Here is a 15,451-nt window from a genome sequence, read left to right as displayed (position 1 = left end):
GAAACTGGCTCAAGCTAATCACTGCTAGATGAAGGTCAAACGTAGGTGACTATCTATCAGATCTTGAGATGGGGGAGGACACGCCATGCTCTAAGGCCACAGGACAATTACAAAGGGAAAGGTCTATACACTTGACCCAAAAAAATGTCAGGTTTTCCCTGTAAAAAATAATAATAACAAAGTACCAAAACGCAAAGTCAAACAACACACGGTGGGCGGGGGGAGGGATATGATGACAGGTCAATATTGTTAGTATGTAAATTGCTGCAGAAGAGAAATGCTAAGATGGCAGGAGACTGATGGACAAAACCCACAAACACTTATTGAGCATTAACGAGCTGCCGACCTGGTTTTAAAGGAGCGGCAGGTGAATGAATTCATTTGGTTCTCAAATAAGACACCACTCAATTAGCAAATGTTTAGGAAAGTTAATAATTCTTCCACTGTCTAGGGGAAGAAGACATAGTCACATTTACACATAACGGATGGTGTGTGCCATAAATGGAAGGCCACTGTAGGCGCTGAAAGAACATAGTAGATCTGTGTGCTGGGAGGAAAAGCTAGCAGCTAGGACGACACATCAGAGTGACATCGGCACGCCCCACACAGAGACCCCTGCCTTCTCCCTGGCTCAGATGCCTGCATGCCAGCAGCCACGGCATGAAGAGTCCAGTCTGGGAAACTGACCAGGGTACCCAAAACACGTCGGGAGGTTCACATGGATGGCGGTCCTGCCCTAGGTGCCAGCCGGCCACCTCATCACCCTGCAGCAAACTCCCTGTGGACAGGCTCCATCCTCTCTCTCTCTCTCTCTCACACACACACACACACACACACATACACACACACACAGAGCCTCTGGTTAGATCAGCTTTCAGCAGCCTCCTCCATGAATGGAAATCAGCAGGGCAGGGGCCCTGTCCTCTCACATGAAACACAGACACCAAAACAAGGGTAAAAGGAGGTGACAAGGGGCAGGAACATTTTCCGAAACATAGGAAAACTTTCAAAGAACTCCAACAGCTAAGAAAAGACCTTGTAAATATGCATTTTTTTTTTTTAATGACATATTCTTTAAAAAAGGAACATTCAGAAAACAAGAAACAGCTCTTGGAATGTAAAAATATGATAGATCAGAATAGAACACTTTTCTGAATATAAGTTATACTCAGTTTAAAAAAAAAGTTTAAGTATATGGCAGCAGAAATACAAAATCAAAATATGTATATATATATATTGAAAGAAAAGGTGGAGGAGATTTCCCAGAAAAACAAAACATTAAGGCAAAGAAAGAACTAGAAAGAAAAGGAAATTAGAAGCTCCATCCAGGGACACCCAGAGCAAGGAACTAATCTGAGTCTCCAGAGCAAAGCCCTTGACAGGGAACCTCCCCAGGGGTATGGCCCATCTCCCCGAGGCCCCTGCTCCACAGGAGGGGACATGGTGCCCAACACCTTGCCCCTAGCGAGGGAAGACCGGAAGGCCATCCTGGAAGCAGCCCCAGGATCCTTGGACCATCTGGTCCTCCTGCGTTTCAGCCTGGGTTCACAGCGCTTGTGAGGGGGTGAGGGGTGGGAGTTCCAGGAATCCTGGGCGGACACAACTGGTCTCCCTCACATGCACTTCTGACCATCCCTCATGCCCTCACCCCTGCACCCTGCCCCACTCCCCTCACACGGGGGTCTGCACCTGGGGAAGAAGCCTAAGTAGAGACAGCAGAAGTTTCAAGAAAAGGTGACAAGGTTGGACTTTGCCCTTCTTTTAAGGGGCGAAAGTATGGGGAGAAGATAACCATCACAAAATTTGTAAATGCTGCTTACAAAAACAAAGTACCTACAGTATAATTAAAACCAGCCAATGCTCATGGGAAAAAATGTGGAAAGGAAAAGCTGCTTACAAAAATCCACAGTTGTTATGCCTGAGTGGAGACCTATGGGTTTTTTTTTTTTTTAACTTCTATCTTTTTTTGTATTTTTCCCAAAATTTTAGCACTTTATGATAAAATTAAGGTAAATCTAAAATAACTTATTCTTTTAAAGGAGAGGGACAAAGCCATCACTGGGCAGTAGATGAGTGCCTTTAAGAATCTTCTGTGTCCAAGTTTTAAAAGCAGCAAGAAATAATTTACTAGACTGCCTCAACTCTTAACCGTGCCAATTTTGCAATCTGCATTTTTCAATTACATTAAAAGCATTTTCCCAAATTGCTCTATTCTTCCCTTAATGACACGGAATGAGACTGGATGAGGCTGGTTCCCTGAGGACAGAGGCTGCACCCTCACACAGCACTGTTTTCTCTCCGTCAGCATCTAGCAAGCACACGGCCTGCCCTGCGTATGCTGTTAAAGTTCAACGGAATGAAGTTTTCAAAAAGCAGAAAACACAGCTTGTGTTCTGCCACATTTTCCTTTTCTGATTCCTCCTTCAACTTAAGGTTTTTTCTGCAAGGCGAAAGCTTGCAAGGCCCTTCTGGCAAGCAAAGGGAAGTGGGAAATGTCTCATTTGTTGGCCTCAGAAACGTTGCAGCTTTCATATGCGGGAGAGGAGTGTCAAAAAAAAAAATCCCTTCCCACAAAGAGAAGGTTCCAGCTCAGGATCTCACAGCAGTTCCCAGAAGCTCGGCAACCCTGCTGTCACTGGGCTTGCCGCCCTTACTCCCACCCCTGGGACAACTGAGATGACCATGAACTTTCCCGGAAACAAAAATACAAAGGTGGGAAGGGAGAGGAGCCATGTCCAGAGAGAGAAGCATCCCAGCACTTCCTACAGAAGATTCCAGGTCCATCACCACCTGACTTCACTGGGTGCCCTCAGGCAAGTGTCTTCCTCTCCCTGGGTTTCTGTAAAACGAAGACGGACCCAGGTGATCTCTGCGCACGTGCACACGCAGCGCCAGTCTCTCCTGGCCTCCACCTAACTGCCCTCGGCACACTGTTAATCACCCACTCCCCAAATACCTAACGCCCACCACCACCACCCCACCCTCCTCCCCAGCTGTGCGGCTCTCATTTCCAATAGATTTGCCTCGTGCCTGGAATAAATAGCCAATCATCTACATAATGCTCCACGACTCCTCGCTCTACACATCAAATCATTTCTCAATCTCATTTTGTAAAATCCATCAAGAATAATTCTTTCAAAACTGAAATAAACCTTCACTCTGGCACTTGAATCCATAAATTCCTTGTCTTTGAATCTGAGATATATTACTTGCTACAAAGCACATTTAAGATCCCCTAATATAACCAGATCTGCTAACAATGATAAATCAACGGGATCCTGTAATACATAAAAATGCAAATCCAAACCACTACGGAAATCATCTCTTCTCCTTATGTCCCTTAGCAAAACCATAGGACTTTGAGGCTGGGACAGAGCCCAGGCACAACTTGGGAGAGGGGCTGCGCATTCCCATCCTTGATCCTCAGAGGCAGAAGAACAGAATGAGTCTTTCAGCTCGGCTTGCTCTGTGGTCTGACAGCCTCCCGTCGTGCTTCTCCAGTACACCAGCTGTGTGATCACGGGCAAACCCCTTAACCCCTCTGTGCCCCAGCCTCCTTGTCTGTAAAGTGGGAAGAAGAGCAGCCCTTGCCTCACAGGCCAGTCACAGAGAGGAGCTGGAACATTTGGAACCATTCCTAGGAGGTGGTAAGCACTCGGGATAGTTGAGTTCTCTCCAGCCTCCTCACTGTCAGAGGCCACAGAGCTGGCAAACAGCACAATGAGACCCCCAATCTGGGTCTTCAGCCTCCACAACAAAATCCTTTCCTTCAAACGCACGCGGGAAGGGGGCCCCAGACCCAACGGATCCTGGTGCCACTCTAGGTGGGCACCTCTTCCCCGCCCCCAGACTCCCTCTCCTGGGCCTCTTCAGGGACGAAATCGCTCCTCCCCAGGATGCCAGAGGCACAGACACAAAACGTGCTGAGAGCTGGCAAACCACTCTCCAATTCCTTTTCTTCTACCACGTTTTAAACGGGATCAGTTTGGAGACACAGACCCAGCCCCCCAGTACATGCCTTCCAAATAAATGTGCCATTTTTGAAAAGGGAACAGGTAAACAGCTTGGTACAAAGAAACCCAAAAACTTTCCAAATTTTAAAAATATCTATTCAGGAGTACTGACATGGAACACTTGGAAAAACATGTATCTGTAGACAGATTATTAAAAGATTCACAAAGGGGTTCCTGGGTGGTTCAGTGGGTTAAAGCCTCTGCCTTCGGCTCAGGTCATGATCTCAGGGTCCTGGGATCCAGGCCTGCATCGGGCTCTCTGCTCAGCAGGGAGCCTGCTTCCCCCTCTCTCTCTCTCTGTCTGCCTCTCTGCCTACTTGTGATCTCTCTCTGTCAAATAAATAAATAAAATCGTTTAAAAAAAGATTCACAAAAACAAGAGTTACATTAAGTTGGAGGATTCTGGGTGACTCGCCTTTCTTCTAACTGTTTAATCAAGAACAGGTCTTTCGGGCCCTCCCACATGCTAGGCACTGCGCAGCATCTTCTCATTTCTCCTATGTAGCAACAAGCCCCATGGGCAGCCATTATACCCATTTTACCAATGAGAAAACCGGGGAATCAGAGAGACAAAGTGGTTTTCCCAAAGTCACACAGCTACCAAGCAGCAGATACGGAATAGGAACTCAAGGGTCTCACATAACAATAGCACCAAACCTTTGCCAATCTATTTGGGTTCCACTTACCAGACACAAAGGCTTTAGCTCAAGCCCGGGTGTAAATCAAAGCCCATCTTACCTCCACTAAGGCAACAGAAAAGCATTACGTATAGCTCTGCTCACTGAAGTACTGGCCATTTCAGAAAGAGAAGCAGGTAATGAAAGGAAACAACACAGAAATGACAAAGCAAAGTCTTGAACTTGAGACAGTCATAAACATACATTTGAGGAAAGTTTTTAATAAAGTATAAAAATGCTCCTTACAAACAGCACAAAGACGGGGTGGAGAGAGAAGAATCAAAACCGCGTCCGCTCTGCAGTGAGCCCAGCTCCGTGAACACACGGGGACGGGGGTCCAGACCAGGAAAGACCCGCAGTGTCCGTGAGGCACTGACTCAGGATTAGGGTTGTCAGCGGTTTCTGTTTTCTCCTTCATTCTTTATATTCTGTGCGTCTTCAGCAATTTTCACAATAAGCTTTCATTACATTCACGATCAAAAATGAAAAAAAAAATTTTTTAGGTATCATAGGTAAGCCTATTATTGAAAAAAATTCCTAAAGCAAACAATTTTGTAAAACAAATGAACAACACCTGATTCAAACATTTTATTTAAAATCCCTCTGTGTTTCAGAACTCTGAGTTCTGATGCACAGACGGTGGTCCCTGGAAGCACAAAAGATGTCAGGCGCCTGTGAGAATGTGTGTGGTGCCTAGCAGAGGGCTCTGCACATGGGGCTGGCGGTGAGGGGGCCTGCATTTGGCTGAACGCAACAGGCCACACTTGTACTTTTTCCAAGGGCTTCAAAGTCTGAATTCTACCTTTACGTGCAGTGGGTATTCAGACATGTTGAGCCAAATGAGGACACAGGGAAGTGAAAAGAGTAGATAAAAGGGTATCCGTGCTGGGATTACAACTGTCAGAAACAGAAGCGTGCCGCAGACAGGGGCAGGAAGGGACCCTCAGGAAAGAAAACTGAGCATCGGTGCAGCCAGGAGTCACTGTTTGATTCTACTTAATTTCTCCAGCTGTAAATTTTTCAAAACTAATATAAGCATATTTTACAGCTCACAGAACATTTAGAACATATTAAAATAAGTATCTTTCCACTGTAATGTGCCCAATTGAAATTTATGAATTCCAAAGCTACATTTTAAAGAGATGAAGGAACTGGCACTTCACGCTCTTTAGATTAATCAGATGGATTGTGCTGTTTTTCTCTTGATCAGAAAAGAAATCATATTTCAGTAAATACCACCTTGAAATCAAGGATTCTTTCACATTCTAGAAGCTTGAGTGAGCTTATATGAAGTCTTACTGTGCCCCCTAGTGGCAAATAAAATCTATGCACTTAAGAGACCATCCTTTCCCAGAGGCTGGAAATTAAATCCAAAAAAATTTCTTTAATCTTTACTGATCACTTAGCATGTACAAAACTTTGTGCCAGGTGCTATGAAAAATATAAAAATGGGTCTGGCACAGTTTCCATGTTCAAGAAGCTCAAAATCTACAAGGTGTCACAGATACGGTTCATGGCTACACAGGCAGAACGAGATGCCACTTCGAGGTAAGGAAGAGAGAAGATTCTTGGGGAGAGCAAAACCATACACACACAGCAGGTGCCTACTATGCGCCAAGGACCACACCAGAGATCACATCCAACACTGTTTCTTCTCCACAAAAAACCAGCAAAGCAGGCACAGTCATCTCCACCGACCACACACACTGAGATTCGGAGAAGTAACTTGCCCGAGGTCACACAGCCAGTCAGCCACAGAGGAAGGATTCAAACTAAGTGCTGTGACCCCAGCCCCCAGGCTTTTCCCTCCTTCCTGATGCAGTGGGGCTCAAGAAGTCACTCTGGCAGGCTTCAACCAAAAGACAAGAGGAAAGGCACCTTAGGAAGGGAGCACAGAGTTGGGGGGCACCCTGTCATATCCACCTTTTCTAGCTCTTCCCCCACTGCACTGTCTGCTCTCCATCCAGGACTGGGCTACAGGGAGCCAGGGCTCCTGCCGGCGCCCATAGCCCCATACTCACTCCAGACTCAGCATCCACATGCCTCCCACTCCCCCCATCCACCTCACAGGCCCCCAAGATCTGCAGTGCCTCCCCTCCCCCACGACCCCAGGGAAGGGGAGAAACACCATCCTGCCTGGAGCTGCGGGCTGCACACCGGGCTATCCATGAAGCTGAGGCCCCAGCAAAACCGAGGCCTCAGCCAGGACCTCCCTCCCTGGTTCCCAGCCCTGCTCCCACCTAGTCCCATCGGTGTTCCCATCCCCGCTCCTCCAGCCCGTCACACATTCTTCACACTGAAAAGGTGCTCAAAATCAATTTGCCAAGCAATTCTGTCACTGGAAACTGTCACATATCTTCAAGATTTATTTTATTTATTTGTCAGAGTGAGAGAGCACAAGCAGGGGGAATGGCAGGCAGAGGGAGAAGCAGGCCCCTGGCTGAGCAGGGAGCTCAGTGTGGAACTTGATCCCAGGACCCTGGGATCATGACCTCAGCCAAAGGCAAACGCTTAACTGACGGAGCCTCTCGAGCGTCCCAGCTGTCAAATATCTGAAAGCAGTGAGGATCCTGGTCCACCATTTGTATGTATGGCTTATTAAAGCCCTGCTTTTTCAGGATCCCAAAGGAAGGAGGTCAGGAGGCACTGACCCCAGCAGCCATGAAGGCAGCCACGCCCTGTCCCTGGACCACCTCCAATGCCACCCTTGCCAGACAGGGCAGTGGACAGGGCTCCCCGGAGCCTGCCGGGCTGAGCAAGAGGCCAGTGGCCACATCACCTGCAGCGCACACACCACCTCCTCGGGAAGGGCGGGCACAGCAGCTGCACCGGGCCCCACTGAGGGCAGTTCCACAGCCAACAGCCCAGGACCCAGTCTGAGTGCATCACCGCAGGCAAAGCTTTCCTACGCAGTGGCGCCACGGAGCGCCTGAGCAGCTTCCAAAGCTGGGCCAACTGCGCCCTCTTCTGGTCACAAGGTGTCACAGCTGGTTGGCTGATCCAGGGTCCCCTCCCTGGGGACATCCACGCATCCCCAATGCATAGCACCTAGCACACTCATCTACTCCACAAACACCCACCACACGAATGAACACACACAACACCCAAACACAGCTTCACTCAGACACGCTCTGTTTAAAAAACGATACTACAGCGGGGACGCCTCTGCCTAGGGGAAACCTAAACTTGGCGGGCAAGTGAGGCCAGCAGGGCCCAGAGAGCACCTCACTGATGCTGGGTGCAAACCAGTCCTCACAGGGCTCCAAGCCTGCCCCTCGCCATCAGGAACAAGACCCCGCAGACAGCAGGCAGGTGGCAGGCACACACGAGGGCGTACCTGCTGCCCTACACCCCTCCACCCATCTCTGCCCACAGCCACCCAGCCTGTCCTTCCACACCCCCAGGCAAGGCTGCCTCCTCCTCCAGCCTGTGCTGCCGGCATCTGCCGGACAGCCCCCTCCCTGCAGGCTCTAGAAAGAAGCTGCCCGTGCCCCTCAGGCAGCCCACCTGTAACCACACTACCGTCCACAAAAGCCCATGCCTGGCCTTAGACTGGGTGCTTCGGACACACACACCTGGGCATTGGTCCCACCTCAGAAGTGCCAACCACCGGTCTCGTGAGTTTGTTCTATCGGGGAGGAAACAGAACGTGAGAGGTTAAATGTCTTGCCAGGGTCACAAAGCTGCTGGGGATGGAGCCAGACCACGAGGCCCTGATCATGCTAACTGCAGCCCACCTCCAGGGCCAGCCAGACACGGCCTGGCACTACACAGACCCTACGCGGGCCCACCAGAAACCCTCCAGATGTGCTCCCGACCAAAGGGCCAAGTCTTCTCTCGGCCCTCCACGGCGCAGACTCGGGAAGGAGCGCTGAGAAGCCCCAGCACTGCGGGATTGAACCAAGCACGTTACCATGCACACCAGGAACACCAGAAGCCTCCTGAGTGGACCTGGACCTCTTCCCCCCACAGGAACAGCACTGAAGCCCGGGGTGTAAGATCCCCAGGCTCCAGACTAAAGGCAGGACATAGCACTGTCCCTGCACAACTCTATTCACTTTGCCAGAAGAGAACACAGACTAGTGGATTCAGGACTCAAATTGGCTGCTTAAAAACAACACCCATCAGAACGCCTGGGTGGCTCAGTGGGTTAAAGCTCTGCCTTCGGTTCAGGTCATGGTCTTAGGGTCCTGGGATCGAGCCCCCCATTGGGCTCTCTGCTCAGCGGGGAGCCTGCTTCCCCTTCTCTCTCTGCCTGACTCTTTGCCTACTTATGATCTCTCTCTGTCAAACAAATAAATAAAATCTTTTTAAAAAAACGTGTGTGTGTGTGTGTGTGTATGTGTATGTATATATAAAATAAAAACTTTCAAATACGATGTCCTGGACAGGATGGTTCTAGAACTCTGAGGAACAGAGTTAGAGGAAGCTGGCATTTACCGAGCACCCGTGGGGTCCCTAGCTCTGTGCCAGGGTTTTGAGAGCGTTTTTCTCACATGACCCCATGATGCAGGAAAGATTATGGCCTTTACAGATGAGACACCAGACTCGCAGGGGGCTAGCTGACCAGCCGCTGCACAACAAAGCTGGATCTGAAGCCACGTCCCTTCTACTCCAAAGCCATTTTCTTTCCACGAAGCTCTGGTTCAGCTCTCATTTACTTGGCACGTACCACATACAGGTGAGCTGCTAGGTGCTGAGGAGGGTGAGGAGGAGGACAGAGTATAGCTCAGAGGGGCTGGGGACAGGTTACAGGAGCTGCGACACACGTGCTCCGTTCCATCCCTGCATATGTGCAGCCGGCCTACTGCAAGTCTGCACAACCTCAGTAGCTTTCAAAACAAATAAGCAACAACGACAAAAGAGTTTCTGTATAAACCGCAAGTCCTCGGCAGGGCATCCGTAGCCATTCCCGGTCTGGCCCCTACCGACTTCGGCAGCCTTAGGCCCTTCCCTGCACACCCCACCCCTCCAGCCAATAGTCCCCCAAGACTTTTTTTTTTTTTTTTTTATTTGTTTATTTGACAGACAGAGATCACAAGTAGGCAGAGAGGCAGGCAAAGAGAGAGGGAAACAGGCGCCTTGCTGAGCAGAGAGCCCGATGAGGGACTCAATCCCAGGACTCCGAGATCATGACCTGAGCCGAAGGCAGTGGCTTAACCCACTGAGCCACCTAGGCGCCCCAGGCCCCCAAGACTTTTATGGCCAAGAACATCCTTCTGCCCCGTCTCACCCCCTCCACCAAGTGAACCTTCCCCTGCTCCTAGAAGCATTCACCAAGCCCTCCCAGACTGGGCTGCTGTCCCTCCCAGTGGGTTCACGGAGCACTTGTGTCCCAGTTGGAGTCTGGTCCTCACACTCCTGAGCCCGGGGCTATGAAGGCCTCTCCACTTGTCCATGGCCCTACATAACCACATGCCCCGAAGCCAGGGACCGATCTGTCTACCTCTGCTCCCCTGGCGTCCAACACAGAGCCCAGCACATAACTGGCATGCTCAACACTCCATGCGGCTCACCAGGGGCCCAGGACTTGCTCTGAGCCTGCTTTCCTCCCCTCTCTGACTGCCCTCACTCAACAACCTCATCCCCCAGGACGCCAGTGTGTCTGCATGTCCTCAGTGTCCCCACGAGGACTAAGGACTAGCATTCTGTGGTGGCCTAAGCAAGGCAGCATCAGCGTGGAGGGCACAGAAGGGACCGAGAGTCCAGAGTGGGCACTGAGAACCCGCTCCTGAATACGACAGAGAGAATTGCAGGATTCCCAGAGATGCTCAACTCCCCTGCCTCACTGCGGCGAGGAACAAAACACCCCAGCAGTTTACTTCTAAGAGTCCCTGAAAAAAGGCGGTATCACTCAAGCCTTACCTTGAAGGTTTTATCCATGGAAGCCGAGAGAAGCATGTGACTCTTAGCAAAGACTGGACACCACTGAATGCTGTTGACGGGGCCCCTGTGGCTTCTCAGGTGGAAGAGCACTTTCCTGGGAATCGTGGTTTCTTTATACTGACTGTCCAAATACGGCTGAATAAACTCAGACACTCTGGGGGCCACACAGAGAGGGGCAGGGGCACGCCCTGCAGACGGACCCTGGGCTGCCACATCTTTACTCTTGCCAGTTTCTGTGCTTAACGCCTGTGACTGCCGTAGTCTTTTTGGGGTGTAGGGCACAATACAGTCCTCACACCTGGTCCTCTGAAGAGAGCTACCATTTTTACCTGGGGTTTCAGATTTGGTTTGGGCACAAAAGGATGGTTCAGGGGAGCTGTAAGTCCCCCAGGAGAGTTTCACCGGCCTAAAACGGGCAGCTGCCAGGGGCACATGGCCAGCTGGAGTGTGGCTGGTCCACAGGGAAGGTCGAGGAGGCTTATCTGCAGGGATGGTGACATCAGGCTCCGTCCTGGGCCACTGTAACCGCTGGCTGGGACAAGATCCTGGGTCACTTCTCCAGAGCCGAACCAGTGGGAGACGATGGCCAGCTGGGTCTTCACAAGAACCATGCTTTGCAGGCAGTGCTGTCCCTTCCGTCACACCTGGGGCTTTGGATGCAAAATCCTGCCCAGGAGGTTGGAGCCCATCAGAGCTGTCTTTCTTCTGGCCAGAGACATTAAAAGTTCCCACGGGCTCAGTCTCAGCCTCTGACTCCGAGTCATCATAAGCCACCAAGGAAGCCATTGAAGACAGTTTTCTGCTGTCCTTTGAGGACAAACTACCTGAGACCAAACAAAGTTAAGTGTCAGAATACATGCATGAAAGAATATTTACCACCACATGTAATTAAAAGAAAACATGCCCCCTAGCAAATCCACGACTGGATTTAAGAATAAACATATTTATATAATTAAACATAATTATGTAAATTTACATAATTATAAACATAAAAATGAGGACTTTTGGGGCACCTGGGTGGCTCATTGGGTTAAAGCCTCTGCCTTCGGCTCAGGTCATGGTCTTAAGGTCCTGGGATCGAGCCCCACATTGGGCTCTCTGCTCAGCAGGGAGCCTGCTTCCCTCTCTATCTGCCTGCCTCTCTGCCTACTTGTGTCTCTGGCTGTGAAATAAATAAACAAAATCTTTTTTTAAAAAAAGGAAAATAAAATAAATAAAAATTTAAAATAAAGGTTTTTCTATCCACCAACCATAATTAGAAGATTTAATTTTTGGGGGGTGCCTGGGTGGCTCAGTGGGTTAAGCCGCTGCCTTCGGCTCAGGTCATGATCTCAGGGTCCTGGGATTGAGTCCCGCATCGGGCTCTCTGCTCACCGGGAAGCCTGCTTCCCTCTCTCTCTCTGCCTGCCTCTCTGCCTACTTGTGATCTCTCTCTGTCAAATAAATAGATAAAATCTTTAAAAAAAATTTTTTTTAATTTTTTTTAATGAAGACTATGGGATATCTGCAAATAATTTAAACAAAAATGAGCAAGAGCTACAGGAAGAAACTAAAACTTTATTGAAAGACATAAACAGAGGGCCTAACTAAATGGAGTCTGGATTTAGCAGAAAGATTCAGGATTTTAAAGATGCCTTTTGGGGGCGCCTGGGTGGCTCAGTGGGTTAAAGCCTCTGCCTTTGGCTCAGGTCATGATCTCAGGGTCCTGGGATCAAGGCCTGCATCGGGCTCTCTGCTCAGCGGGGAGCCTGCTTCCCTCTCTCTCTCTCTGCCTGCCTCTCCGACTACTTGTGATTTCTCTCTGTCAAATAAATAAATAAAATCTTGAAAAAAAAAAAAAAAAAAAAGATGCCTTTTGGAAGGTGACTTTGGGCCTTTGAGGGTAGGTCTCAAAATACTAAAATGGAAAGATGTCCAGAACCCACCAAATGGGAAAAGCATGTCACCGCCCCACCTGGGGCTCCAGTGCCTCCGTTACCCCCTGCCTAGATATCCCATCTCAACCATGAGCCAGCGGGGGAGACCTTGGCGATCGAGGCACCAGTCCCCCAATTCTAAAGGTAAGGTCCAAATCTGCCAGTTTCACTCCAAACACACACTCACCCAGCACTGAACTGCCCCTTTCTAAAAAATTCTTCCTGAAATTCTGAACCATCACACACGATAAACTGCTGCCAACTAGTTTCTGGAAAGAAGTGCTTCAGTCTGGACGAGTTCAATTCTGTGCTTTTAGGAGGAAGCACGGTCAGGAGGAAAACAAGCAGGCCCAGCACATCCCGGACAGCAGAGGGCGCCGCGGAGCAGCACCAACAGCCCCGCGCCAGGTTCTGAGATGCCCAAACACGTCCTGACCACCTACTCCATGCCCGACCTTAGTGTACCACCGAGCCCCTCCTCCCACATGTGGGGTCCCGGGCACCGCCAGAAACTCCCCCTGGGTCCCTTGTTGAGGCACTCGGCCTGCCTATCACCCAGCTCTTCCCCTGGGTAGTGGGTCTCACAACCGCAGCAAGCGGCCACTTCGCCCCATCCACCCCTCTCCCCCACGGCCTGAACCCTCCACTGCCCGACACACTAGGTCACCATCCAACCTCCTCCAGAAATCCCAGCACCACCCCTGTCCTGCGGCTTAATCTAGGCAGGTAACCCCTTCCCCACACAATGCCATCGTCTAAACCAAACTTCTGTAAAGGACTAATTATAAACTCGCAGACCGTGCTCCGCAAACAACATGGCATTTCTGTTCTCTCTTACGGTAGCCTGGTGCTGCCCAGACATCTCACTTGCCTCCACCCCTGTACATAGCCCCACAGCCCAGAGCATGCCACTCCTCTGGGTCACAGGGAACGCACCAGGCTCCCCCCCACCTAGCTGTCCGCAGCGGCTGACTCGAGAGGGGCCAGGGGCTGGGGGCCAGAACCTAAAAAGAGGTCCACAGTGGGGCGCCTGGGTGGCTCAGTCAGTTAAGCATCCGACGCGATTTCGGCTCAGGTCCTGATCTCAGGGTTGCAACATCGAGGGTCGTCGGGCTCTGCGCTCCGGACGGAGTCTGCTTGAGACCCTCCCGTCCTCTCGTGCAAGCTCTCTTTTTCTCTCTCTCTAAATAAATAAAATAATTTTTAAAGGGGGGGGGGGGTCTATGGCAAAACAGAGAGCAGCAGGACTGAAGGACTGAAGGAGAGCAGGAGGTGGGTGCGAAGGCGGCCGACTCGGCCCGCTCCGTGCGCACTTGGGGGTCCAGCACTGGCCGGCTACTCACCCCGCCCCGCCGCGGGCACCAGCAACGCCGCGGCCGGCCCGAGGTCAGCGGCGGCCGGCCCGAGGTCAGCGGCGGCCGGCCCGAGGTCCGCGGCGGCCTGGGCGCACAGGCCCCCCGGGACAGACAGGCCGCACTCGGGGAAACACCGGGTGTCAGGCGGCCAGACGTCCTAGGGAGAGAAGCAAAGCAGAGCAGAGCAGAGGGGCGGTGGGCTTGGGGGTGCCCGCCCCCGGGGACCTGAGCCGCCAGGGGAGGCGGAGCAAAGCTCAGGAGGAGGCCAGGGGGCAGAGGCGGCTTCGAGAAGCCCCGGGGAAGGACCCAACAGAGCCAGCGCAACGGGCCGGCGAGGAGGCCGAAGGGGACTCGAGGAAAAGAGCGGCCCGGCCGAGAGCCGGCGCCACTGGGCACCTCGCCAGCTCCGCGGGCAGGGCTCGCGGCCCTCCGGCTTGCTAAGCAAACGGGACCGAGACGGACGTGTTTCGTGCTGGGGGCGGGGACCCGAGCACGAGGGGGAGGCCGGGACGCCGGGCACAGGGCCCCCGGGCGGGGCAGCGGCGCCGCGAGCCGCCGGCGGCCGCAGGAGGGCAGGACCTCCCGCCCACGGCGTGGCCCGCGGCCGCCAGCGCTGGGGAGTCGCGGCCCGGGCGGCGGGCACAGACGGAAAGGCCCGGACAGGCTCGCTCGGCTAACGCGGCCCGACCGCCTGCGCCGCGCCCAGCCCCGCGGGGGTCTGGCCGGCACCGGGGGTCAACACGCTGCGCCCACCCTGCGCCGCGGGCCAGGCTGCGGAGGCGGCCAAGGGGCGACCGGGCACGGGTTTTGAAGGATGAATAGAAGTTAGCCGAGCTGTCAAGAGTGGAGGTAGGCAGGGCCCGGAGCTCGGAGCGTCCGGAAGGGCAGTGGTGAAGAAGGACCGGCCACGGACACTGATAGGCCCTCCCTGAGGGGCGCGGAGCGCTCGGGCAGCCCCCGCCGCCCGGCCCCAGCCCCCTCCCGCCCACGGGCCGGCCGCTCACCACACGCACCGGAAGCGCTCGGTCCTGCGGGAGGCCGTCCGGCCTGCGCTCCGCAGCCAAGGTGCGTTCCGCTAGTTCCGGAGCCTCCAGCCAATCATCCGCGGCCTCCGCCCCGCCCCCACGCGAACAGCCAATGATGGGTCAGCCTGGCCGGAAGTTGTTCCGGCCGGACGGGGTTTCCACGGACGCCCAGGCGGCCGCCCGTGGCTGAGCCGGCTGCACTGAAGGGCCCGGCTGGGCCGGTAAGTGAGGGGATGAGGGGCGCGGGGGCTCGGGGCGGCGCCGCATGACCCGGCTCTGCCGCCGCCGCCTGCAGGCGAGGGCCCGGAGCGTCCTCCTCGGAGCCCGGCTCGCTGCCCGCCGGGGTCCGGCGCCACGAGGGGCGCGGAGGCTGCCACGGCGCCCCTCGCCCCCTCCCTCCGAGCGCCCGCGTCCCCGCCGGCCCCGACCCCCGCTCGCCTCCTCCCTCTTGCCCTGCCCCGAGGCGAGAGCTCCCCACGCCGAACGGGTGCGTGCCCCGTGCTGGGGGCTGTGCCTGCAGCGTCGCCCTCGGTCCCCTCCGAGAGGGGACGGCCCTCGGCCGCGGCGCCGCCCCGGGAG

At 53.1% G+C, this 15,451-nt stretch overlaps 2 protein-coding genes across 7 annotated transcripts in view; one reads left to right on the top strand and one right to left on the bottom strand.

The window, feature by feature from the left end:
- WDR25 (WD repeat domain 25) overlaps positions 1-14,959 on the bottom strand; it is a 145,983-nt gene extending 131,024 nt beyond the window's left edge. Inside the window, exons 1-3 of one of the 5 annotated variants that reach the window (XM_059373984.1) lie at positions 14,861-14,959; positions 13,836-14,004; positions 10,556-11,400 (exon numbers count right to left, since the gene is read on the bottom strand). In XM_059373984.1, the coding sequence (XP_059229967.1) occupies positions 10,556-11,362 (807 nt within the window). In that variant the 5' untranslated portion in view covers positions 11,363-11,400; positions 13,836-14,004; positions 14,861-14,959. Of the gene's footprint in view, positions 1-10,555; positions 11,401-13,496; positions 13,676-13,835; positions 14,005-14,860 lie in introns of those variants that run through there. The other 4 variants (XM_059373982.1, XM_059373979.1, XM_059373983.1 and 1 more) reach the window with 4 other exon arrangements.
- A 50-nt stretch (positions 14,960-15,009) lies between these two features.
- Positions 15,010-15,451, top strand: part of WARS1 (tryptophanyl-tRNA synthetase 1) — a 29,184-nt gene continuing 28,742 nt past the window's right edge. For both annotated transcript variants that reach the window (XM_059373985.1, XM_059373987.1), the window contains exon 1: positions 15,010-15,093. The gene's annotated coding sequence lies outside the window, so the exon portion shown is untranslated. The remainder of the gene's footprint in view (positions 15,094-15,451) is intronic.

The sequence above is a fragment of the Mustela nigripes genome, chromosome 13, assembly GCF_022355385.1.
Source record: "Mustela nigripes isolate SB6536 chromosome 13, MUSNIG.SB6536, whole genome shotgun sequence".
Classification (NCBI taxonomy): Eukaryota; Metazoa; Chordata; class Mammalia; order Carnivora; family Mustelidae; genus Mustela; species Mustela nigripes.
The sequence above is the reverse complement of the archived record's forward strand: the minus strand, read 5'-3'. Positions and strand labels throughout refer to the sequence as shown.